Raw genomic sequence first — 22,699 nt, 5'->3', positions numbered from 1 at the left:
AGATGGCTTCATATCCATCAGTGTACTCAGTTAGCAAGATCTTTCACCCAAGCTTTCAAGAAAGGTAGAGAGGATGCAGAAACTAAATCATCATGAATAATAAAACAGCAGCTTCTTTCTGTGGCTTTCAGGAAAAGCAGGGGAGATCGTGTCTTGTTGTGTGCACTTATTTTTTGCAGTCCCAAACGCTTTCGGCATTTTGATGTAGGGTGGATATAAGGCTTTTGTTATCTGAGCCTCTGGCAGTTAGGAAATGTCAAGCAGAAAATGCACTTTGCCTGCAGGGGAAGAAGTCACCGAGGTGCCCCGGTGGTGCAGTATCTCTGCAGGCTTATTCATGGCATGGCAAAGAGATGAACCCTGACAGCTGGGTCTTCCTTGCATGCCAGCAACAGTGAAAAAGTGCCACAGATGAGCCTCAAAGAGTGAGGCAAAATGGGGAAAATAGGTAGTTATATGCATTTTCCCTTTCAGTCTCCTTTCCACCTCTTTCTTGACTCCCTTGGCTAACATGAGGTGGGTAAGAATTAGCAAGGAAAGGGGAAGGAACTACGTTTCAAGGTCACAGGTTTCCTCGTGCTTATTGAAAGTGAAAGGTGAACTCCCATTTTCACTACAACTCATCTAAATTACTGAGTTATCAGTGGCTGAAAGTGTCGTTTCAGAGTCCCCTTACACTACAAGAACAGAGTAAAAAAAAAAAGCCAATGTATAAATAAAAGTCCAAATAAAAATTAATTGATCGCTTAAATCTGCAGTTTATTGACTATTAGGTACTATGCCTACTTTTACCACAGTATTTAGTTCCTTTGCCTTATTTTACCATAGCAAATTATTATCTTTTCATAAGTATTCTAAAAGTTGCATTGTTTCCCAAGGCAAATTAACAAGATTAACATGGCGACTTTTCAGGATTGGTCCACTATTATTGTGACTGGAGACCTACAAAAATAGACCTTAGCTTAGCTTTCAGTTGTGTGATTTTGTGATTAAAGACTATCAAACAACCAAAAACTTCGTGCTTAAAACATTAAAATAACTGGAAACTTTGAATGTGTGCATTAAACAGTCCATATTTTAAAAATCAATGCCTATAGTTAGGGATCAAAGCTGATAAAGGGCTGTTAAAATAGGAATAACCTGGTAGGAGATGAGCCCTTTCAAATTGTGTTATCATTCACAGGAGCTGCAAGTACTCTGGAAACCAGGCCACCCTGATCTAGATATTTAATTGTAGATACCTGCTCTAGCAACTAATTTTACACTTGGGACTACTTATGTGCACATTTAAATGCATTAGTGATTTGCTGAATTTGGCCCAGTATTTGCGGAACTCGGCCATTGTTCGCCATTGTTTGTAAGGCTGGCCAGAAAACAAGAATTTTGTTTATTTGGAAAAAAAAATGAGGCCTCGGAATTTCTGTTCAGCTTGGAGCAAACTAAGCTGTACAGATGCTTTTTGTGGAAAGGGAGGGAGGGAGAGCGGAGGCAGCCTAAACAACCAGCAAACTCTATAAGCTAAAACAATAAATGGCTCAGTAGCTGGGGCAGCACTCACCTGGGGTATAGAATGGGATGTTTAAATCCCTGCTCCAGTTAATCACTACAATAGAGAACCAAATCATATTTCTTCATTTTCTTTTCTGCTGAAGTTATTCTAGTACGTAAATACAGTTAGCTGTTCATTGGATCAGAGAAAGGGAACCCAACGTGTCTGGAGGATCTGCTCCTCTTACTTCTCTTGTTTCAGTCAGACATGATGCTGTGATCCTTAGGGAACTGGCAATTAAAATATTTCCATACATTTCTGGGAAATGAACAATTTGTGATTAATGAGATTTTCCCAAGATTTTTGTTAATACATTTTTGACCATTCCTCATAGTTTCTTTTTTTATCTATTGTTTAAAGGAGGAGAGAGAAAGGTGGCGCCTCTTTAACCAAGTTGTAATAAAAATGTGTAAAAAGTGTAACTTCGCTGCTGCTTTTCATTGTATATTTGTGCATCTGAAGAATATAAGGTGTCCTACAAGATGCGTTGGAAAGATGCTTAAGGGTTTGTTTTAGTTTCTTCTTTTCTTCGCTAAAGCAAGCTGAACAAACCTACTTTTTGAAGTGCTGCTAATGTTTAGGTAACCGACCCTAAAAACCGATGACAGGATGCGAGTTTCTAATTTTGGTGATGCCCCATTGTTTTGAGGGGAAGTTGGTTTTGAAGTAGCGACTGTAAGCACAGCAGGTGCTGGGATCTTGTAGCAGCAGGCAGAACTATTACATGTTGGGACAAAAATACTCTCTTTTCTTGGTAGCTACAGAGCTAATATTCCCATAATCATTTTGCTGACTAACCCATACATTATGTGGAGTTTCTGAATTCTGGAGATATATACACTGCTATTTAATGTATATGCTGATGTGATACGGGTGTGTTTTGGTTCTGCAGTGTTTGGATAAATATGCAGGTATATAAAAGAGCAGAGAGAAGCAGCAACATCAAGCTGAAATGGATTTCTGAATCTTTGTCAGTCAGTTTGATATATTTGGGAATAAATTCTTATCTGATGGGAAAACTGACTCTTAGCTGCTTCAAAAATACTTTTATTTTCATAGTACAGTAATTTGTTATGATGGTAAGGCTAAGTGAAATAATGATTGCTGAGAACAGAACAGAAGATCTCTTGTGAAGTATTTCATTTTTGCCATCAGAACAAAACTGTGGTGCATCCGTGTAAACTGGCATCCTTCCACTGATTCACTGAGCACAGTGAAGTGGGTGGTTTTGGGCTGTGCACTTCTTGGACAGACATGCAGGTACTCAGCAGCAGCTGGACTCCCCAAGAGCCCAACCTCAATGGTATTTTGCAGATTTATATCAATGAGGGTGGTCTTGATATGCAGAGGCTCTGGTTGCTTCTTCCTGCCCTTCCTCTTTTGTAACTGGTTTGGTGGTTTCAGCAAAGTGCAGAGAGATACATTTCTGGTAACATTATTGTGCTAACAATATTTTAATAAGGTAATAAACTGTTCTGGCCCTCTGTTAGTTGGGGTTCATATGCTTGCAAAACACATGATGCAAAATTAGGAGCTATATATAATTTTTGCCTGTTTAATATACCTTCCCTTTGCCAAAATTAAAAGGCAATACAGGATGGCACCCTGCATCTTAAGAGTTGCATTGCCAAAGCTTTACTTTTCCTGTGAAAACATGAATGTTTTATCTTATTCAACTTGAAGGTAGGTATGACAGAATGGTATGCAACATTTGAAAACAAAAGCAAGGGAAAAACTCCTTTTATTTTAACACTGTTTTCTATGTGCTGATATTTTGTGGATTATGATCTTCCTGAAAAACAAAATCACTTTTTTCAGAAGTATTCATGTTTGCCCCAGGGATGTCATTTCTGACAGAGATAATTTAACATCATCCATCCAAAGAGAGAGTGAACACTGTTATATGGGAATGAAATAATTTCAGCCTACCCTGAAGTTCGGTGGTCAAATTATACTGGGGGCACCCAGGCACCCCTGAGAGCCCTCCAGCTCTTCACTGCCACAAACAGACTGGAGCACCCAACCTCTGAGGAATGACTTCATATTAATAAAGTCTTTAAAACTCAGCAGATTGTGAAATAATTCTAATTTCTTGTAGATGTCAAAAAAATTTGAAAGTCCGTCTTGAGCTGCTGAGGAATGTTGGGTATACCTCCAGGCTCACCCTAGATGTACAGAATCTATGGGTAGCTCTAGCTTAAAATAGTACAAAAGAGGCAGAAACAGGGATGAAAAGTTCTGAGTACTTCAGATACCAAGTTGGTTTCGTTGGACAGATGTTCAGCTGTTTTATATCCACTTCATGCTGGAATGTGGCTAAACGGGACTGGGCAGGGAGAAAGACAAGCGACAGTGTAAGACTGGGGTGGGAGAAGGGAGAACAAGACAGATGGCATCAGAGGTTTCGTCAAGACACAGAATTTTCTTCCTGTCCCCATTGATGCACTTGGGCAATGATGTTTTTAACGCTTGGGGTTGCAGAGTGCTGAAGTAGCATCTCAACCTAGCTACAATCTAATGTCAGGTCGCCTCTTTTAAAATAAATGCACCATATAATTTTTAGTCCTGTCTGCATACCTGCATTGAAATAGTCCCATTTGGGATGTGTTTTCTTTTCCATTTGACATTGACAGGTTGAGCCATTGATCCAGAAAGGCCATGAGAATCTGGTGCACCATATCCTGCTCTACCAGTGCAGCAGCAATTTGAATGACAGTGTGCTGGACTACGGGCATGAGTGTTACCACCCCAACATGCCAGACTCTTTTCTCACATGTGAGACAGTCATTTTTGCCTGGGCCATTGGAGGAGAGGTAGGATGAATGGTTGTCTAGCGTCATTCATCAATGGGGCTTTAGGAGGGTGTGTATTATAATGTAGCTTTTTCCTAGTATATTAGTGATTACTTAATCTCTCTGTTTTTAAGGGTACGCAGTCACAATCCCTAAATGCCTCACCAGTAAGATCTCAACTTCTTGTTGGCCTCTGAAGTATGAAGTGCGATAAACATCCTGAGTGACAAGTTAAAATTAATGAAAATTGTATAGAGAGTGTTGATGCCTTAGGGGAAGAAAGATGACTTGGGAGCATGGAAGTCTGTCCCCACTGTATCAGCTCGTCCCATCTGATACGGAAATACACTGCCGCCAGCAATGACCAGTACCTGTTACCTGTGGAGAATGACAGAAAGAAAAACAAGTCTCTCTAGGTGACTGCATGAAAGACACAGAAGAAAGATTTTCCAAATGAAGTTAGACATAGAGTTAACGCATTTTGTGCCTTGCCAGGACCTGGTTACAGTGTTGCCCCATTCAGGCATATCGTTCTGAAATTTCCTACCCAGCCCAAAGAGACATCATTTCAGTGTAGGAGTGATCCTGTGTCAGTGTGGGGCCAGCAGAAGGATGACTTCGCTCATGGCAGTGGGGCACATCTACAGAAAAAACAGCCTCTGATGCCATGTTGACCCCAGACTGTGTTTTTAGCTTATTTCATACGTTCATTTAGCCTGCAGTAATGCTTTCAGCTGACATAAGGCAGCATTACTGCCCAAAGAATCCCACCCCCTCTTTACCCCCTTGATTCACGGTGTGCCCACACAAACGGTGGTGCTGGGGTGATGATCGTTTCTGGAGCCCTTGTTTGCCAGCCTGCAGTCCAAAACTGCCTTCAAGTGCTGCAGTGTGAGGAAGTCAGAGTTGCTACATGGACCCATAAAAGAAGTTTAATCCACTATGAGCATTATTTTTATGAGCATGCTTTGTGCATTTTTGCCATCAGCTATGCTCTGACCTAGTATTTGTACTTTCAACTGTCTTAATCTAAGTGAAATAAAAAACTCATAAATAAGTTATCATTTGACAAGCACTATGGAGGCTTTTGCAAGGATAATCCCATTGTTAAAGATCTGTAGAGAGGAATCTGGCAGATCTGGATGGCATTCAGGTTTACTGGAGTACTCCAGTTTACCCTTACATAGAATGGAGGTGAAAATGTTTATTACTATATACTACTATTAATTCATTAATGTCCTTTAAACATCAGAAAGTTGGGATTTCAAATTGCACATTTCAGAAAGTTAGAATATCAAATTGCATATTAAAATATTAGCTATATGCTATAAAATGATGCAGGTTCATTCCTATAAAGGTGAATTTGGTAGATGAGTTCACTTAGAAGATATCGGTATTTCAGTTTGAATCAAGAGTGAGTTTTGAAGTAAATCTCCCGGTTATCCCCACTTACCAAGCTCTGTTTATCATCATGAGTGGTTTGAGAACTTGCACAGCCCCCTTTGGGATGAAGTTAAACTGAAGGTGAACCCAGTACCTCCCAGCAATAAAATGGAGTTCGGTGCATGGGGTCTGACCAGAGCTTGTCCAAAGGAGCACCGTTTGAGGACAGTGGGTCCAGCACAAGCTGTTGCACTGTACAGAGCTATTTCTTTTGCACTGCATGGCTTGCTAATGTACATGTAACCAGGAAGATAATTTTTATTATTCAAATAATTTTGCTTAGAATGCAGTGATTTGTGCAGGAAAAACAATGTAATTATGCACAGCCTCAGTATTCCCTAGAAGTTACTGCTTTTAGAATCTGGGAACATTTAAAATGTCAATTCAATTTTTCATAAGGGTTTATTGTCAGACTAACTGCTTGATGATGCAATGTTTATACATTTAAAATGCAATTTTCCTTTTCTGCTCAAGGAATAAATACAGGGTAAATAATCATAAGATCACAGGATAATGCAGGTTGGAAGGGGCCTCAGGAAGTCTCTTGTCCAACCTCCTACTCAAAGCAGGGTCAGCGGTGAGATCAGAGCAGTTTGCTTAGGGCTTTATCCTTCAGCAAGCATAGGATCTACTATTTTATATTGACATAGTTATTTAATGCATTGAGTATATAATAAATATATTGCATCACAATGTCATGTTCAGAAAGTTTTGAAAGAAATTACCTTTGTGAATTTTAGCATTAATATGATTGTATCACTGAAAAAATATAGATGTATTTATAAAAAGAAATTAACTCTTAACCATGGCAAAAATACCTTAACTCTACATGCCTATGTTGATTTCCAGGGCTTCACCTACCCTCCTCATGTTGGCTTATCCATTGGGACAGCAGCTGACCCTCAGTTCGTCCTCATGGAGGTGCATTATGACAATCCGTCATACACAGAAGGTTTGTACCCTCACACTCTTTAAAACACCAAGATTGGCAAATGTACTAGACACAAGTGTTTCTCATTGCATTGCACGGCAAACAGAGCAAATACAAAGTTGAGGCTTATATTTCCCTGCTCAATAGCTCCTGGTTCCCAGTGTTTTTCTCACTGCACTGAGATGCTTAACCTGAAGTCAGGGAGGGACTGAGTCAGTCTCTCTGAGTCGGTGGGAGATTCGGATGTACAAAGAATTGTGGACCAGGTGAATACATCTCCATTTATCACTACATTCTTCATGTTATCTCTCCTTTCCTTTTGCTGGGAAATCGAAACAGACCGAGAGAGAGCAGCACAGCACCCAGCCTGTGAGACTGCAGCACAGGGAATGAGCCTTTTATTGATTTTTTTTTTTTTTTAAGACATCTACCTGAACTGTGGGCAGTTTCTGAAGGTGAAGTATAGACTCAGGTTGCTAGACCATTCACTGGGTAAAACCAGTTTATCTCAAAAGATAAGTTTGGGGTTTTTTTTATAATGGTGGTTTTTAATCTTCTTTCTAAATTTTATTTATATTTAGAAGAAGCAAAAGGAAGAATCCAGGGAGCCCCAGAAAATCCAGGGGACTTTGAGACTGATTTTGGAAAGATGCTTTTTTGTTCTCAAACAGAAGTTTATTGAGCTACTGTACCTGAGAATATTCTGGATGCTCGCACTGCTTCGGGTAGGGGCACGCGAGTCCTCCTGACACAGCACCCAACCTGCCACGGGGGCACCTTTGTTCTCCCGTTTTGGGATCTGCATTTTCCCAGCTTGGGTCTCAGGGTTAAAGGCTGCATTGATAGCCTCATCTGCGGTGATGTTTTCCTAACTGACTCAGATTGGTAGGCAGTCTTGGCTCCCAGTTAGACTCAAAAATGTTTGAACTGCTCCTAACTTGGCTGGTGTTGAATGTTTCTGTTTATGAAATCCTTAACATTCACTTTTAATTGGAAAGGTGGCCTTTTCTGAGATTGTTCATCAAAAACTCTTACATATCGTAAAAATTTCTGGCATTTAGACATTAGCAACAAGCTTGAAGGGGAAATACCACAACGTAAAAAGTCAAGTTGATGAGACTGTAGCTAGCTTTCTAGATTTAGAAAGGGAATGAGTATGGATTCCCAAACACATGAAAATTGTGATGTTGTGGGACAGTATATATTATCTGAAATGTCATGATTTGTATTTTGCAGAATGCCTCATAGTTGATTACCACTCTTAATTGGCTATGCATAGTTCATACCCTTTGTTTCTTAATAATTATATACTACTCTCTCTCAGGTATTTTAGTGACTGGCTAACTTAGTCCCTGCTCTGCCCTCCTGTCATTTGCCTACCTTGAAGTAGCCTGCCGATTTATGTTGATGTAAAATTTGGTTTAGGGCACTGCTATGTCTGTTATGTTTTTTAGAAGACCAATATAGGTCACTAGGAAGCCTCTTACCTTCTCTGAGATACTTGGTAGTTTTTTGCATTTTTAATTTTAAAATTTGAAAAGGGACAACAAAGGAGAATGTAAGAGATGAGCTAACAGAATGTAGAGCTTGTACAACACAAATTAATCTTTGTTTTTTGCGTGTATCTTTCCTAATAAAAATGGCTAATACAGGAGAAATAATTGCAAGTAGTTAGATGACAGAGGCAACATATCTACTCATTCTGAGTAGATACACAAGCAAACGCATATGGCTAAAAACCCACAGCCTTTTTACAACAGACTTTTGTTCCTTAAACTACTTTTTGAAATCAAGAGAAGTCTTTGAGTGAGTGAAGCATTAAAACCCTGTGTACTTCTCTTGTCTACTTTACTCACGATGCTGGTATTATCTTCAAGTTTGGGACTTAGGAAGCCAATTTTCATATGTCTGGTTGATGCTCTGTTAATTGGGGAGATTGCAAAAGGGAATTATTTGGTCATCTGAGGTATGCTGTAATGTGACAGCAATTAATAATCCAAAACAAAGAAAAAAACATAATTAATGCTAGGGCTCAAGGTGAAAGAATAGATAAATTTACAAGTAGAAGGCAACACATGGCTTGAAAATTCTAAAGAAAAATAACCACAACAACTTTAAGCTCTGCTTTAAATATTTAATTTGAAAGTCATACATGGCACTTTTTGAGATCTTATTATTTCCTTGTGTTGTTGGCTCTGTCTGTGACCTGCCGCCTTTTCTCTGAGGTCCATGTTGGGTAACTTAGTGGAAGGGACACAGGGGCTATGGGCAGCACGTATTTTTCATTCACATCTGAGCACCACAGATATCAACATACCATGTTTAACAGCCCTCCTATGGGCTGCCCCTATTTATTACTTCCTGCATATGGTTTGACTAATTTCCAGGTTATTGAGGTTGATTCCTCCATTTTCATGTAAAAAACTTAGGACAAGCCTTGAAAAATATGAAACAATTTGGTTTGGTGGTTTTGGGGTTTTTTTCTAATACTGATTTACAGCCATGGCTGACTGTGGTCTTTTGTTGCAGGCTTGATAGATAACTCTGGTCTGAGGCTAATTTATACTCCAGTTATAAGGAAATATGATGCTGGGGTTATTGAAGCTGGTCTTTGGGTCAGCCTATTCCACAATATCCCACCGGGCATGCCTGAATTTGTGTCAGAGGGTCACTGCACACTGGAATGTCTGGAAGAGGTATGTCTCCTGCCTGAATCCATTGCTTTTCAATCTTAGAAATAGTTTTGGACAGCCCGTTTAACTTCTTGGGAAGATTGATAGTTACTGGTTAAGGACATGTGAGAAAAAGCATCTGCTACATGCCGCCCTCCAGAATGTTGAGTCTTTTTGATCTGGGTATTTGGGGTGCTCAGTATTCAGGCTGCTTTACTGATATGAGTAATACTGGATGACACAGTGCTTGCAATGATTTAATTGTGTGTTCAATATATAAGCATACATTGCTTACATGGCAAAGCTATAAATAGCCCGGAATAGTTAGCACTGAAAAAGTGTTGAGAGATCTGTACATATCCAAAAGGCTCCTAATAGTGAAATGAAAGCCTGAAAGGTATTAGACCAGTTACAGAAACTAAAAACCTGAAATAATTTTGTTGTATGGCCCAAAGTACAAAATTATGCATTCATTAAACACTTGGTTTCATTAGGATAATCTAAATATCTCTACAGATAATGGAAGCGTTGTCTAAAATCTGCAATTAATGTATCACAGGAGATTCTCATATACTTCGTCATTTATAGAGAAAGGTTGAATCAGTGCTTGTTATGATGCGGTTTGGAGTGAAGGGCAAATTAGATATGGAATTTAGATTCGTTCTTGGTGGTGTTAAATGTTCCATATTGTCATAGCATTTTTCAGCCTAAAGACACTTAAAGAATCCATTATCGTGAGGTTTCTGACCTTAAGGCTGTACTTGAAAGGTATTGTGATAACAGATAATTTCTAGTTTGGCCTCTGAACAAGAATCAAAGTTTAGCATACCAGAAGTTCAGATCCATAGATCTCAGCTAAAATGGGAGTGATGTCAGATTTGTGTCAATTTGGAAAAGTTAATTTTAAAATGTTTTTGACACGAAAAAAAAGTTTCAGATGTAAACCTACGGTATTTCACTACCAGTTGACTTGAAGTTGGGAAGTAGAGCATATTATAATTACAGCCTCTTAATTTAAAGTGCTTCTCTTGGCACGATATTGATGATAACGTCATTTATAACTGCACAGAAATTCTTTTTCACAATAAACATCCATATTCATCGGCCAATAGCAGTAAAATGATGTGCAGGTTTTAGTATAATACCGTTGAAAATCCTAGTCTATTGAGAATCATTGGCAGTTAATTTGATTTTCATTAAAACTGTGTGCATTAGGACTCAAAACACATTTTTATTAAAAAAAAAAATCCCAGAAAAAAACCAAGACTTTTTTGTATGTAAAAACTTAATTTCACATACAGTTTTGTTTTTGCTCCAGACTGCATTTTGCTGTAAACTGAGGGAATGTAAAATGCATTTATTAACGTATTTTCACTCTGTTTGTACATTGCACTACATTACATTACACTGCGTATGGGCAATACATGGTGTTGGTTTCCTGTGGCCAGGCTCTAGGTGCCGAGAGACCTGCGGGGATTCATGTGTTTGCGGTACTTCTTCATGCTCACCTTGCTGGCAGAGCTATCAGGATGCGCCACTTCCACAACGGCGAGGAGCAGGAGCTGCTTGCTTATGATGATGAATTTGACTTCAACTTCCAGGAGTTTCAGTATCTGAAAGAAGAACGAACCATCTTGCCAGTACGACATTTTTAATTCTTTCCCTGAAAGTGTTTAAGAGATTGTGTGCCTAGCATTTACTCAAGTTTAAGATTAATTTTGCTACGTAATTCTTGCATGTTTCGTTCATTTTTCCACTTATCGCAGTGACTAATGCATTGAAGTTGCAGTGTCTCAGGAGACACTGCAGACTGTCTTGGCCCATCAATTCGTCTGTCTGGTGTCCACAACTACTTGATTTGAACTTTACTTTTATAAATGTTTGAACAAAGCAGATTATAAAATCATATGTGTGCCTGGTTGTGCCATCTTTGTGCATCCAGCCAGCTGAAGAATGGAAACGCCACTGCGTGGCTTTACGGAGCCTCTGGAGCCAAGTAGCATATCCTGAGTATTTGCACACAGCAACTATCCAGCCTTGCAAACATCTATCTACAAATCAACCAGGTCTTCTGTTTATTTCACATTTTAATTTGTTGTTAGGAGTAAAACTCTGAGCTCATGTTCCACATGAGGCTTCTCTGAGTAAACAAAACCTTTTGGAAGAAGAAATCATGCAATTCTATCTGCTGTTCTTGTGAGAATAACGTACTATATTTTTTAGAAAAATCCTACCCGCAGTTATATTATAAAGCACTAGCTATCCATAGGTATTGCATGAAAAGAGTCTGTATTTTTTGGTGAGTCACTCATTTAAAAATTATTCGCTCAACTTTCTTAGTTCCAGCTGGCATGTATTTTTGAAGCTTTGGCTCGAGGACAGAAAATTTAGTGCTGCAAAGGTTGGATGCTCCAGATGTGACCAGCAGAGCAGGTGGAGATGTGCCTCTCCGGGTGCATGTGAACAAGCCCATTACTTGATGGAATTGGTCAGATGCAAAATATCAAACAACTGGACTTTTTTAATGATTGAAGCCAGTAAGGGAAAGGAGCTGGAAAGACCTTTGGCATGACTGAACTTCAAGTATGGTCAGGAGCCCCACGATTTAAACTTCCAGGCTTCTCTTCATGTCCCTTCCTCTCTTATGCCTCTTCTCCCACACTGGGTTACTTTGATATTTGTCCTTTAAAGGCAAGAAGCTAAAATGCTAACTTTCTAATTTAATTTCCACAGCAAAACATGGATGTTCAGGTGCAGCATTTACTCTTTGAAGTCCAAGTGCTTGTACTCCACGGGGACTTCAAAGAAAAACTGGTGTTACCTCCTCCAGGAAAGAAGTGTTGAAAGGTTTAGGAAGAGGGCTGGCAGAAGATGACAGGTTTGCAGAGAAAACCTGTAATATTTTTAGGAAAATCCACACATATTATAGAGAAAGGCCTCTTAAAATTCAAGAACAAAAGGGAGTAGACAGTAGAAAGACCAAAAGAGGTATTTGATAGTATCAACAACTTAAAAAAAGACAGCTCGAGTAGAAGCAGGAATTCTTTCTCTGAAGTGAGCCTTTTTCATGCCTTTTATTGTTTTCATCTTATGCAAAAATACCAGCACAGCTTTACATACATCATTCTGGTGTAATTTGGACCACAGTCTAATCAATTAATTATTAGCAGTAAAAAATTTTATAGAAGTTCTTGTTTTTCTCTCCTTCTGCCAACTCTTCCAAGGATGTATCTTTCTTTCAGCTCATGGAGTCCAGGTTATTTGCTTTCTTCACGTATCAGCACTCTCTTCCAAATTTGGAAGCGAAAGACCTAATCTCACAGAAGGAACACTTCTAGTGAATGTTATCGGGTCCATAAGCCACGAGAGCCAGAGACCTTGCTGGTGGGAACTGGCTCTCCCACTGGGAGCAGCAAAGCTGTGCCAGTTCACACTGCTTCAGAAAGCTCCGTCTCCATTTGTCCGACACGAGGCTGATGCACTTCCAGCAGCCCGGAGTACAGTCAGTGCCAGCATTGATCTGGCAACGAGGCAGCCGACAGGAAAGGAGAAATTCTCAACCTTTGAAGGGTGATCTGATGTTTTCAGGGAAGATTAATACAATGGGTGAGAAGGGAAGATGCTGGTGCAAAAAAAATGAACCAAAGCAAATAAACCTCTGGCATCCTTGTGATACGAAGTTGCCCCAAAATAGCAGATTTTTGACGTCTGGCTGTGTTCTTCAATACTTCAATTTCCACTTGATTATCATGGTGAATTTGAGATTTGTATTTGATTAGGTACCGGGAATAAAGGTATTACCAAACTGTAGATCAGTTTGTCAAGACAGCAAAAAGTAAATTGTATGTGCTTGAGAAGGTAAGTATTCATCCTTTCCCATACACATCTGTCAATGTAGTTAAGTCTTTGCCTGCCACTCCTCTACTCCCAGGCTTGGCAGATAAATAGTTGTTATTATGATGTGGAAAACCTTATTTTCCTCATTTGGCAAGTATTTCTATTGAAGTTGGCAGGATAAATTAGCCTGGGGAAAGCTATCCAAAGTAGAACTGGATGAGTTTTGGAGCAAGAATGATATGTATACATGGTCTACATATATAATTTTCCTGAAAACAGGATTATAACTGGGCACCTCCATTGCTATTTTAAAAAAAACAGACGAGGCTTTTAATAAGACTCCACTTAAATTCATGGGGGATCCCAGAGGATCTGGGATAATATGAATGCTAAGTGCCAATGCCTTAGCATACGCCAATTACCTAATCCTTTGCTCCTTCAAAAAGTCCTATCCACTGCTCTGATCTTCATTTCGTAAGTGTTTGCTGTCATCTGTGGATACCTGAAACTGGTGTTGATAAACTTCAGAACTGTGAACTTCCTAAATCTTGTGTTTCAGGGGGATAATTTGATCACAGAATGTCACTACAGTACTGTGGACCGAATTCGCATGACATGGGTAAGGAAAGTTTTAATGGATCAAAATAAGTACACAGATAATATTGGGGAGTAAAATCTTTTTCATAAAATACTATTAAAAAGCGTGAACTTACTTGCTAATGCCTGTGTGCACGTAATTATGTATTATCTTTCCTTTCATAGACTCTTAGGTTTTAAAGCCATCGGGACTACGATGATCATAGTCTGATCTCTTGCATAAGGCGTTCAAATGACTAGTCTATGAAAATAAGCAAGCCAGCTCAAAAGACCTTGAAAAATCAGACTTCGCCAGTATAAGGAGTGCTTTCTTCCTAACATGTATTAACATGCAAATTCTGCATATTCTGATGAATTGTTTTTATGAACTTGTTACGCATTCTTCCCCGAAGGCGTAATTGCCGGTTCTTACATATTGATTTTTACCTATGCCATGGCCGAGATGGGACCACTTGCTTTTTGTGCCCAGCGTAGGATCCTTCGGGCCGGGAGGAGGAGGCCGGGCGCAGTGACCCTCTGCGTGTTAAACGGGGGGTTTCCAGCGGCAGGGACCCCCCCGACAGCTGCTGCCCCCGGGGCGGCGCAGGGGGTCTCCCGCGCCGGTGCCCTCGCGCCCTTGCAGCCGAGGCGCGAGGAGCGGCTGTGCCACAGCCCCGGGGGCACGTCCGGAGCAGCGGCCAAGGCAGAGCCATGGCCAGGGCGTGAGCATCCACCTGGGGGCCGAGGGAGCCCGGCTCGGGTTTGGCGCATGGCAGCACACAGTCTCCCAGGCGTGGCTTTTTCACTTAGCAGCGGCCCGGCGCCGGCCGTTGTGACGCGGCCACTTGATCTTGGAGGTGAAGCAAATTCGGTTGTTGGGATATGAGCTGGACTGTGCCAGCTGGCTGCGAAACCAGAGCGCGGTGCCAGACCCACTGTGCTTATGGGAGGGGCGCGGCTGCCAAGCACCCAGCCTTCGGCAGGGGCTGATCCCGCTTCCTTGGGAGGGGCTGGATCCAGATCTCCAGGAGGTGAGACCTGAGGGGTTTCTGTTCTGCAAGGCAGACCTGGTCCTGGCATCCAGAGAGCACAGGAATACCTCTCCCGGAATCATGGCTTGCATGTAGGCGCATGCAGTAGGTGTATAAAGGAAAGCAAAAAATGAAAATGAAGGCTTTTGACTTTTTTTTCCTGTTTTCCTGTGTGGTGACCACACTGGCTCTTGGCCCTTGGTTCGTGTGTTTTGTCTCCTCCATGCCTATTCCTGTGGTTCTGTGAAATTTGTGGAACTGTTCCCATACGGGGTTTAGGAACATGCAGCTCATGATCTTGTCCATATTTACCAAGATTAATCTTAAATTAGTTGTTTGCCCCATGGCTCTCAATGGAAGACTGTTTAAGAGTCTTTCTTCTACTAGCTAAAGATCTTACTCTAACTAATTATTTTATAGTTAGTGCTCATTTGTTCTTGAGTCAACATTATCTGTAAACTCTCCTCTTTCTTGCTCTTTCTCTGCATATGTACTTGCAAGGAGAGTCCATATAGATACATATTCCACCCTGGCCTCCATTTTACTAGGCAAATCTCATTTATTTTCTTATTAAACAGACTAATTATCTGACCAGATTTTTTTCTACATCTGCTCCACTTTGTAGCCCTTTTTCTGAAATATGGTAGATATAAGTAGCTTGAAGAGAGCTGAAAATAAACCTCAACTTCTCAGATAGTACTCTTTACCATAATAGGATTCTTATTTTATTGATAGTCTTTCTTTCTGACATCTTTTAAGCTCATGAGGTATTGCTTGATCTTGCAGTGTATTTTGTAATTAATTATGTAATAACTTCTTGCTACTTGATAACCTAATGTGCAAGGTAAACCTGTTGAATTTGGCCTCCTGATACACATTTCATTAGCATATAAATGCTAATCGGTGTTTTTATCTGTGGGATTCCAATGCTATCTTGATTAAAAGAAAAATCCCATTTTCAGGGTGGTCTGAGCACCAGGAATGAAATGTGCCTGTCATATCTGCTCTATTACCCAAGGATCAACCTCACCCGATGTGCAAGTATTCCAGATATAATGGAACAACTCCAGTTCATTGGTGTTAAGGAAATCTATAGACCAGTCAGGCAAGTAAAATGTTTATGAATATGTGTAGTACCTCTACTTCTGTCTGCGGGATTACAAGATCATTTTTATTTCTCTCTGGTAGTGCAACATGTTGCAGGGTCACGTGTGCCATTTAGTTTTGGTCAAATATGCTTAGCTGCTACTTATTTCTCCTGCCAAATTATTTTGCTGCTTTTTTTTCTTAATAAAAAAGCAGTTTCTCCTGTTGAAAAAAAGTATTTCTCACAACAGTTTTTTTTTCTCACCACAACCGTCTGTAAAAAGATTATATATCAATGTCATATCAATGTTTAAATCTATTAATTTATCAAAACATATCAGTGTTTCACATATACAGAGAAAATTCTGAAAAAGCAGTTTGGTAGAATGGTATCAAATTACCCTGGGTAGATTTGTTGTCAGTAATTCTGCTGAAATCAATTGGTGCAACCAGATCCTAGAACTGTTGCTCACATATAGAGCTTAACGCTGTCTTGGTGACACTGACAAAAATGCAAAAAAACGGAAGAAGTTTTAAGTTAGAAGGGAAGTGGAGGGATTGAAAGAATATTAAAATGTTCATAGTAAAAGATAAATGGAAGATAAGCACCATGATGGAGAGAAATGAAAGAATGGGGGCTTCAGAAGAATAACAAGACAGAGGATGATATGCAAGGTAAGTAGAGAGAAAAACATGGAACCAGTGGCAGGGATCGAGCCAAGAGGAAGAAAAGAGCTTTTTAGGTGAACTGTTGGCTGTAGGGGCTTGCAATTCTGTGCAAAGACACTGAGTCTTGGACACCTACTGTTCAGGGAAGCAGGACACTGCACATTTTTGAGATGTAAATCCATGCCAGAAAGAAAAACGCCTAGCTCATTCATCAGATTTTTCTTCCTGATAAAAATAACCCATAAGAATCTGAATACTGGCCCATCGGTCAACTAAAAAGGGGTAATATAATTTTGTTGTAAGATCTGTCTACTTCAGTGCTCCACAAATATTGAATATCCCCTCTGTGAATAGCAGGGGGTGGGGGCTGTTACCATTTAGGCAACTCAGGATCTATAATAACCACCATGAAGGTCCATGCAATTCAGCTGGCGTCTGACCGCTGGGGTAAACCACAGGCTAATGAATTTTAAACAAGGTGTTACAGTTTCGCCAATAAGTCAGCAGAAGTCTTGCTGTCCTTCATGATGAGAGTCCTTGGCAAGAACAAAATGCTTCCCAGTGTGGTGCTGGATCTGGCTTTTCTGCCCTTTAATGACTTGCACAACAATATTGCTCACTAAGAGCAAGAGTGATTTCTAGAATCTAACATAAAATTTAAATTTTGGTAGGAGATAGGAGGAAGCCCACTATAGACAGGATAAATGTCTGTGAATATATGAAAATCAATAAGTAGTGTATTTGATTTTTTAAGTGTTCCTTACAGTGCTTAAAATTTAAAGATCCCAACAGCAATGGAAGGGATTGTAAACAGAGCGAGAATAGTCTAAAGAGGAAAGTTCCCAAATGAATTAAATGCACAAAAATAATCAAACAATAGAAAGTGGTGAAAGGTGAATTACATTTGTATTATTAGTTGCACTAAACTAAGGTGATAGTAAAGTTTTAAAATAAAATGGGTAGACTAATAGTGTGCCATCACATTTACATTTTAAAAGCCGTCTTTCCTTATACAGTTTATCTTAACAAAACCATATAAAACTATTATTGGAAAGTAATTTGATGTACAGGCTTATTGGTCTTAGTTCTGAAATTTATATCCAAGACAGAAGAATTTAAAGAAAGTCACAATGCAGTCAATGTCTACTTCATTTTCCACACTATTTCTATTTACAATCTCTTTTAATACAGGGAGAACACAGTTTCTAAATTAGTCTTAGCTAAAAGAGTCTTTCTGAGCTTAGAAAGAAAATATTCTAACAAATGTATGCTCTTTTGAGTGTTCATTCATGATAACTATACTTAAGGAAAAAATGCACATTTGGCCTTGGGAAATAAAGATGTTTTGAATAGAGTAAGTATGCAGACTGTCTGCCGCAAATGGAATAGTAATTAGAAGAAGAGATTATTGCTGCCTCTAGTATTTATGACCTAATCCACAATTCCTGTTTCATTAAGCTCTGTCAGCCTAAGGATATGTGACCTGATACTCATCTCTCGTGTCAGTCTTACACGGGAATTGCTTCACTGACTCCTCTAAAGTCTCTCTTGACTTACACATGAAGGCAAACTGGAAACAGGATCAAGGCACGGTGGCTCACTTTAAAACTTTTTTTCCTCAGTCTGGTGGCACAGACAGTGGTATAAATCATGAGGAGCTGAGATGAAAGCGATTGGGCTACAATAGTGTAGAATAGGTGCTTGATTAAAATTATGTTCTCTGTGCCTGATGTTGGGCAGAGCAGAACTTTGGCATAGGCAGCACTTAACCCAAAGCAAGTGGGAGCAGCCAACTGCAAGATAACACAGATCTGTCTAAAGTGCTTTGGAAAGATATCTCATGCTCCAACCAAAGTATTTATTAGGATATTTAGGTAAAGTTTTAGCTACTTTCATTCTTCCACTAGCTGTATTGGACTGTTTTTAAAAAATTGACACGTCCACCATGTTGTTTCCATTCATCCCAGTAGAGTCAAACAAGGAGAAAGCAAGAACAATGGAAAAAGTTTTCTTTATCTGTTTGGGTTTTTTTTTTAATTTTTCCTCTGTTGTTATTTTTGAGTTTTCTTTACTAAATGAAAGACAAGAAATCTCATTCCTTCCCTTTCCACATCTTCAGCTGGTAGAGAATGGGATTGGCCGCACTTGTTCATGGGGAGGATTCCTGCACAGGGGCAAATAGTGAGATCTCTTAAAGCAGTGCAGCAGGTCTCTGTCCCACCCCTGGCCAAAAGCCCCCTTGCAGTCAGCATGTAAGGACATGCCAAAAGGCAATGTCCACAACACCAGTTACTGTCGTTTGATCTTTTGGCACTGCGGCCAACCAATGCATGTTAGAACAACTCCTGTGCTAGGCTGAGTTTTGACCTATTATCTGAGTTATGACCAGAGCTTGGCAGAGCCATCTGGAAGCAGCTTTCTAATGGCAAACATTTCTTTACAACACTGTCTGCCAAGCCTAGTAGAGGGTGCAGCTTTTTTTTGTTTTGTTTTTTTGAGAAGTTACAATAGATCTCTTTTGAATTGCCTGTGTATTCAGTTTGTAGATCAGAGAACAGCAATGTAATTCTTTTTCTTAACTTAGTCCTTCATTTCTAAAAGTATCTGGCAGCAAGTCCTAAACTGCTGACAAACTTTCATAAGTAAGTCTGTTAAAATCATTGAAACTGCATCAGTTTTCAGTAGCAGAGAACGTAGCTGCGAATATGAGTTAGGCATAATATACATGTTAGCAGTACATTTGTTCTGAGTAGATTCTCCAAAAGCTTTTCCTCATCAGTTCCAACTTGACAGTATTTATCTATTTTTAAAAATCTGTTTGTTTATTTTTCTTTAGGACTTGGCCTTTCATTATCAAGAGTCCTAAACAATATAAAAACCTGTCTTTCATGGATGCAATGAACAAATTCAAATGGTCCAGATCAGAGGGTCTCTCCTATAATGAACTTGTGCTTAAACTACCAGTGAACGTGAGATGTTCAAAAACGGATAATGCAGAATGGTCGGTAAGTCTAAGTATTGAAAATTAGGCAACACCACCATGAAACAAACGTGATTTACTGTGCTTCATTGCACATGAATAAGTACCTGGTTATATGTCTTCAGACTGTTTACATGGCTATATTGCATTTACATACAATAACAAATGATGAGAATGTTTTTATCAATGCTTTCACCTAACTCCACTTCTAGAAGTATTTAAAAAGAATAGAAAAGTTGGATATTTGATCAGCACTTGGGATCAGTAATACGAGTATGGAGTCGTTCAGTGTGTCTGGGACTGATCAGAGAGTAACCATATGTGTCCAGACTAGGTGACCAAGTTAGAAAGCTGTTTTCCCTTGGCTGCCTCCATTGTCAGGGACTTATGTTAGGGTCTTGCAATGGATGCTTCAAAATCCCTAAATGAGGTTTCTCCTCTGAGACACTCTGTAGGGGGAAGCTTATTGGCCGCATATGGAAGCTTCAAGAATCTAACTTCTTAACTCAGGCATCTGGACTACCTAAAGTCATATGAGGACTCTTCCAATATCTCTTGCTTTTTTGTTGGTCTTGTGTCTTAGAGACGTCTAATAATATTGGGCCAGAAAAGACATTTGGATTGTCTGTTTCCTTTGCGCACCTTTGGAAGATTTTATCTTCTATAGTTTTCCATTCCCAATTCTCTTGATGAAAAAAAACCTGTAAGATAAAAAAATAATTGCCCAGTAGGTTTTTATTTATTCTAAACGTCTGCTGGTACTTCAACAGGACTGCTGGGAAAAGCCGTCATCTTTAGTGTTGATGTGTGTTTATAAAGAACTACTAGTGTATGTAGTATCATCCCTAAAGGAGATGCTGAACAATATATATTGCTCATTGAACTCCTTTACAGAGTCCAAATTAAAGAGACCATTTTACTTTTTTGAGCTTTTCTGCTAAAAAGGGAAGATTGCCTCATTGTACTGGTTACCTCCTACCACGATTTTAGGCCAGCCCAACAGAACTGATACCAGATACTTCTGATGAAATACTTCCTAGGAAAGGACCTTTGCCTCATTCTCCTCACCCGCCAAAACAGCCCACATGGCCTCGTAACGGGTCACACAGTGCTTTCAGGTGGTGGAGAAATTTCCCTTCCTGCAAGTGGCGTTCTTGGGTCTTCCCAACATTCAACAAACTGTTCTGCCCATGCGATGTCAATGAAACAGTGTCCTATAAATAATCAAAAAGCTTCTGCTTTTCTCCTAATATTTGTTCCACAGCAGACCTTCTGTGAAAAGTAGTTATTGACAGTACATGTGACTATTCACCAGTTTTGCTTAAACTTCTTGACCTTTGCAACTGCTGGCCAGTAGCAGCTGCGTAGCCACTCTTTCACTGATTATTTGTCAGAGGACAAGTTAAGGTGATGAAAAGCACACAGAGGGGTTAGGCTTCTTTCAGTTTAAAATTGGTATGCTTTCTGGAAAATGCTGTTCCCCTTTATCTTCCAGGATGAAGGAACAATACTTACGACCTAAAGAATGTAGTCAATGAGTGAACTCAATGGAACTGGGAGTGCTTAGTTCTTCCTTTTAATCATAGTTTCCTATTTCAAATGACAAGAGCATATTCATCAAAGCTAAGATTAGGACTCTTTCCTTTCCCTTCCCTTATTAGTGATATTACATTAAATTGGCTATCCTCATCAAAATCAAGAACAGATTTAACGTGAATGGCCAAACAACCAGTGAATTGTTGCAAGAAGGAAAAACCTTGAAGGAGAGGAAGTGAGTTGAAAATACCTTCATCCTTCTGTAGGGATGGTCCCTTGATCAATTTTAGCTTTGTGTTGTGTTTGCTAAGATTAAGTCAATATTTAGTTGTTTTTTTTTTTTTCTGCAGTGCAGGATAATTGCAACATGGAAAAAACCCAAAGCAAGCACGTGCTGTGCAAGTGGGCATTCAAATTTTCAAATATGGTTGTGTCCAGGGGCTCACTTTTTGTATAGCTTCTTTTCTTTAGGAAAAGCATAGCCAAGCAGTGTACCCAAATCTCTCCAATTTCATCTCAAAGCCAGGACAGGCAGGTAGTTATGTCTAACTCCATAAAAATTGCACTGAGTTCTAAGGGAAGAGTGAAAAATGCTCAGTACATGGAAATATGACACTGCTTTCGGTGGCCCTGCTTGAGCAGGGACACTGGACCAGATGGCCCCCAGAGGTCCCTTCCAACCTCAACCACTCTGTGATTCTGTGAAATAAATGTGTGCACAATGAACTGCCATGTACATGCAAGTGTAAGCCTTGTGCGAACCAATGAACACATTCAAATGTCATCCAATAATCCCTATAGCACTGTAACACTGTAAACTTCCATTTCTATCCGCCAGAAAGATGAAAACAAAAAACAAATCAACGGAACAATCCCACAAAGGAAAACAAGGTCATACAAATCAACCAACAAAAGCCTAACCTTGCTTTACGGGAGAGGATGCCAGTGCGTACAGCTGCTCCTGAGCTGAGAACAATGGAAGTGCACACTGGCTGATCATTTGGTGTGCAGTATATCAATATTTTTACTTAGCTTGATGTCTCCACAGTAAGAGTCACGACCCCACTGCAAAACTAACAATAGATTCTCATGCAAGATGCCAACTAGTTAAAGAGCGAAATACAGATTTCTGTCTTATGTGATGAAGCTTTGATAATTTTTTATTATTTTAATTGCAGATCCAAGGCATGACAGCTTTACCCCCTGAAATAGAGAGACCATACAAGACAGAACCGGTAATATGCAGCTCATCTTCCTGTTTACATTGCAGTTTATTCCTCAGCCTGTTGTTTGTTGTACATGTCACAGTCAGTACCATAGAAAATATTGGTCTCTTTGTATAATAATTTTTACTCATTTGTGTTCTGTATGCCATGCAAGTTCTGATGTGTTTGCACTGTTGCTATTGTAGATTTATTTTTTTACATATTAATAAACTAAATTTGCTAGTTCAAAATAAAATGTGTACTTCCTCTGAAAACTGTGGGGGTTTTGGTTTTCGATGTAAAGTATGTATAAATCACAGTAGGTACACTGGCATGTTGCATATGGAAATCTCTTTGCCCGCACCATTTTGTTACACTTTGTCCTGGCTCTT

At 39.6% G+C, this 22,699-nt stretch overlaps 1 protein-coding gene across 1 annotated transcript in view; it reads left to right on the top strand.

Moving 5' to 3' along the window:
- MOXD1 (monooxygenase DBH like 1) overlaps window positions 1–22,445 on the top strand; it is a gene marked incomplete at both ends in the record, with an annotated part of 49,629 nt that extends 27,184 nt beyond the window's left edge. Inside the window, 8 exons of the mRNA XM_081997017.1 lie at window positions 4,183–4,362; window positions 6,634–6,736; window positions 9,245–9,411; window positions 10,836–11,027; window positions 13,784–13,843; window positions 15,794–15,936; window positions 19,423–19,591; window positions 22,281–22,445. Of these exons, the coding sequence (XP_081853143.1) occupies window positions 4,183–4,362; window positions 6,634–6,736; window positions 9,245–9,411; window positions 10,836–11,027; window positions 13,784–13,843; window positions 15,794–15,936; window positions 19,423–19,591; window positions 22,281–22,445 (1,179 nt within the window). The remainder of the gene's footprint in view (window positions 1–4,182; window positions 4,363–6,633; window positions 6,737–9,244; window positions 9,412–10,835; window positions 11,028–13,783; window positions 13,844–15,793; window positions 15,937–19,422; window positions 19,592–22,280) is intronic.
- Between the last annotated feature and the right edge of the window lie 254 nt (window positions 22,446–22,699).

This window comes from Phaethon aethereus (genome assembly GCF_964289735.1).
Source record: "Phaethon aethereus genome assembly, chromosome: 3".
In the NCBI taxonomy this organism is placed as follows: Eukaryota; Metazoa; Chordata; class Aves; order Phaethontiformes; family Phaethontidae; genus Phaethon; species Phaethon aethereus.
The sequence above is the reverse complement of the archived record's forward strand: the minus strand, read 5'-3'. Positions and strand labels throughout refer to the sequence as shown.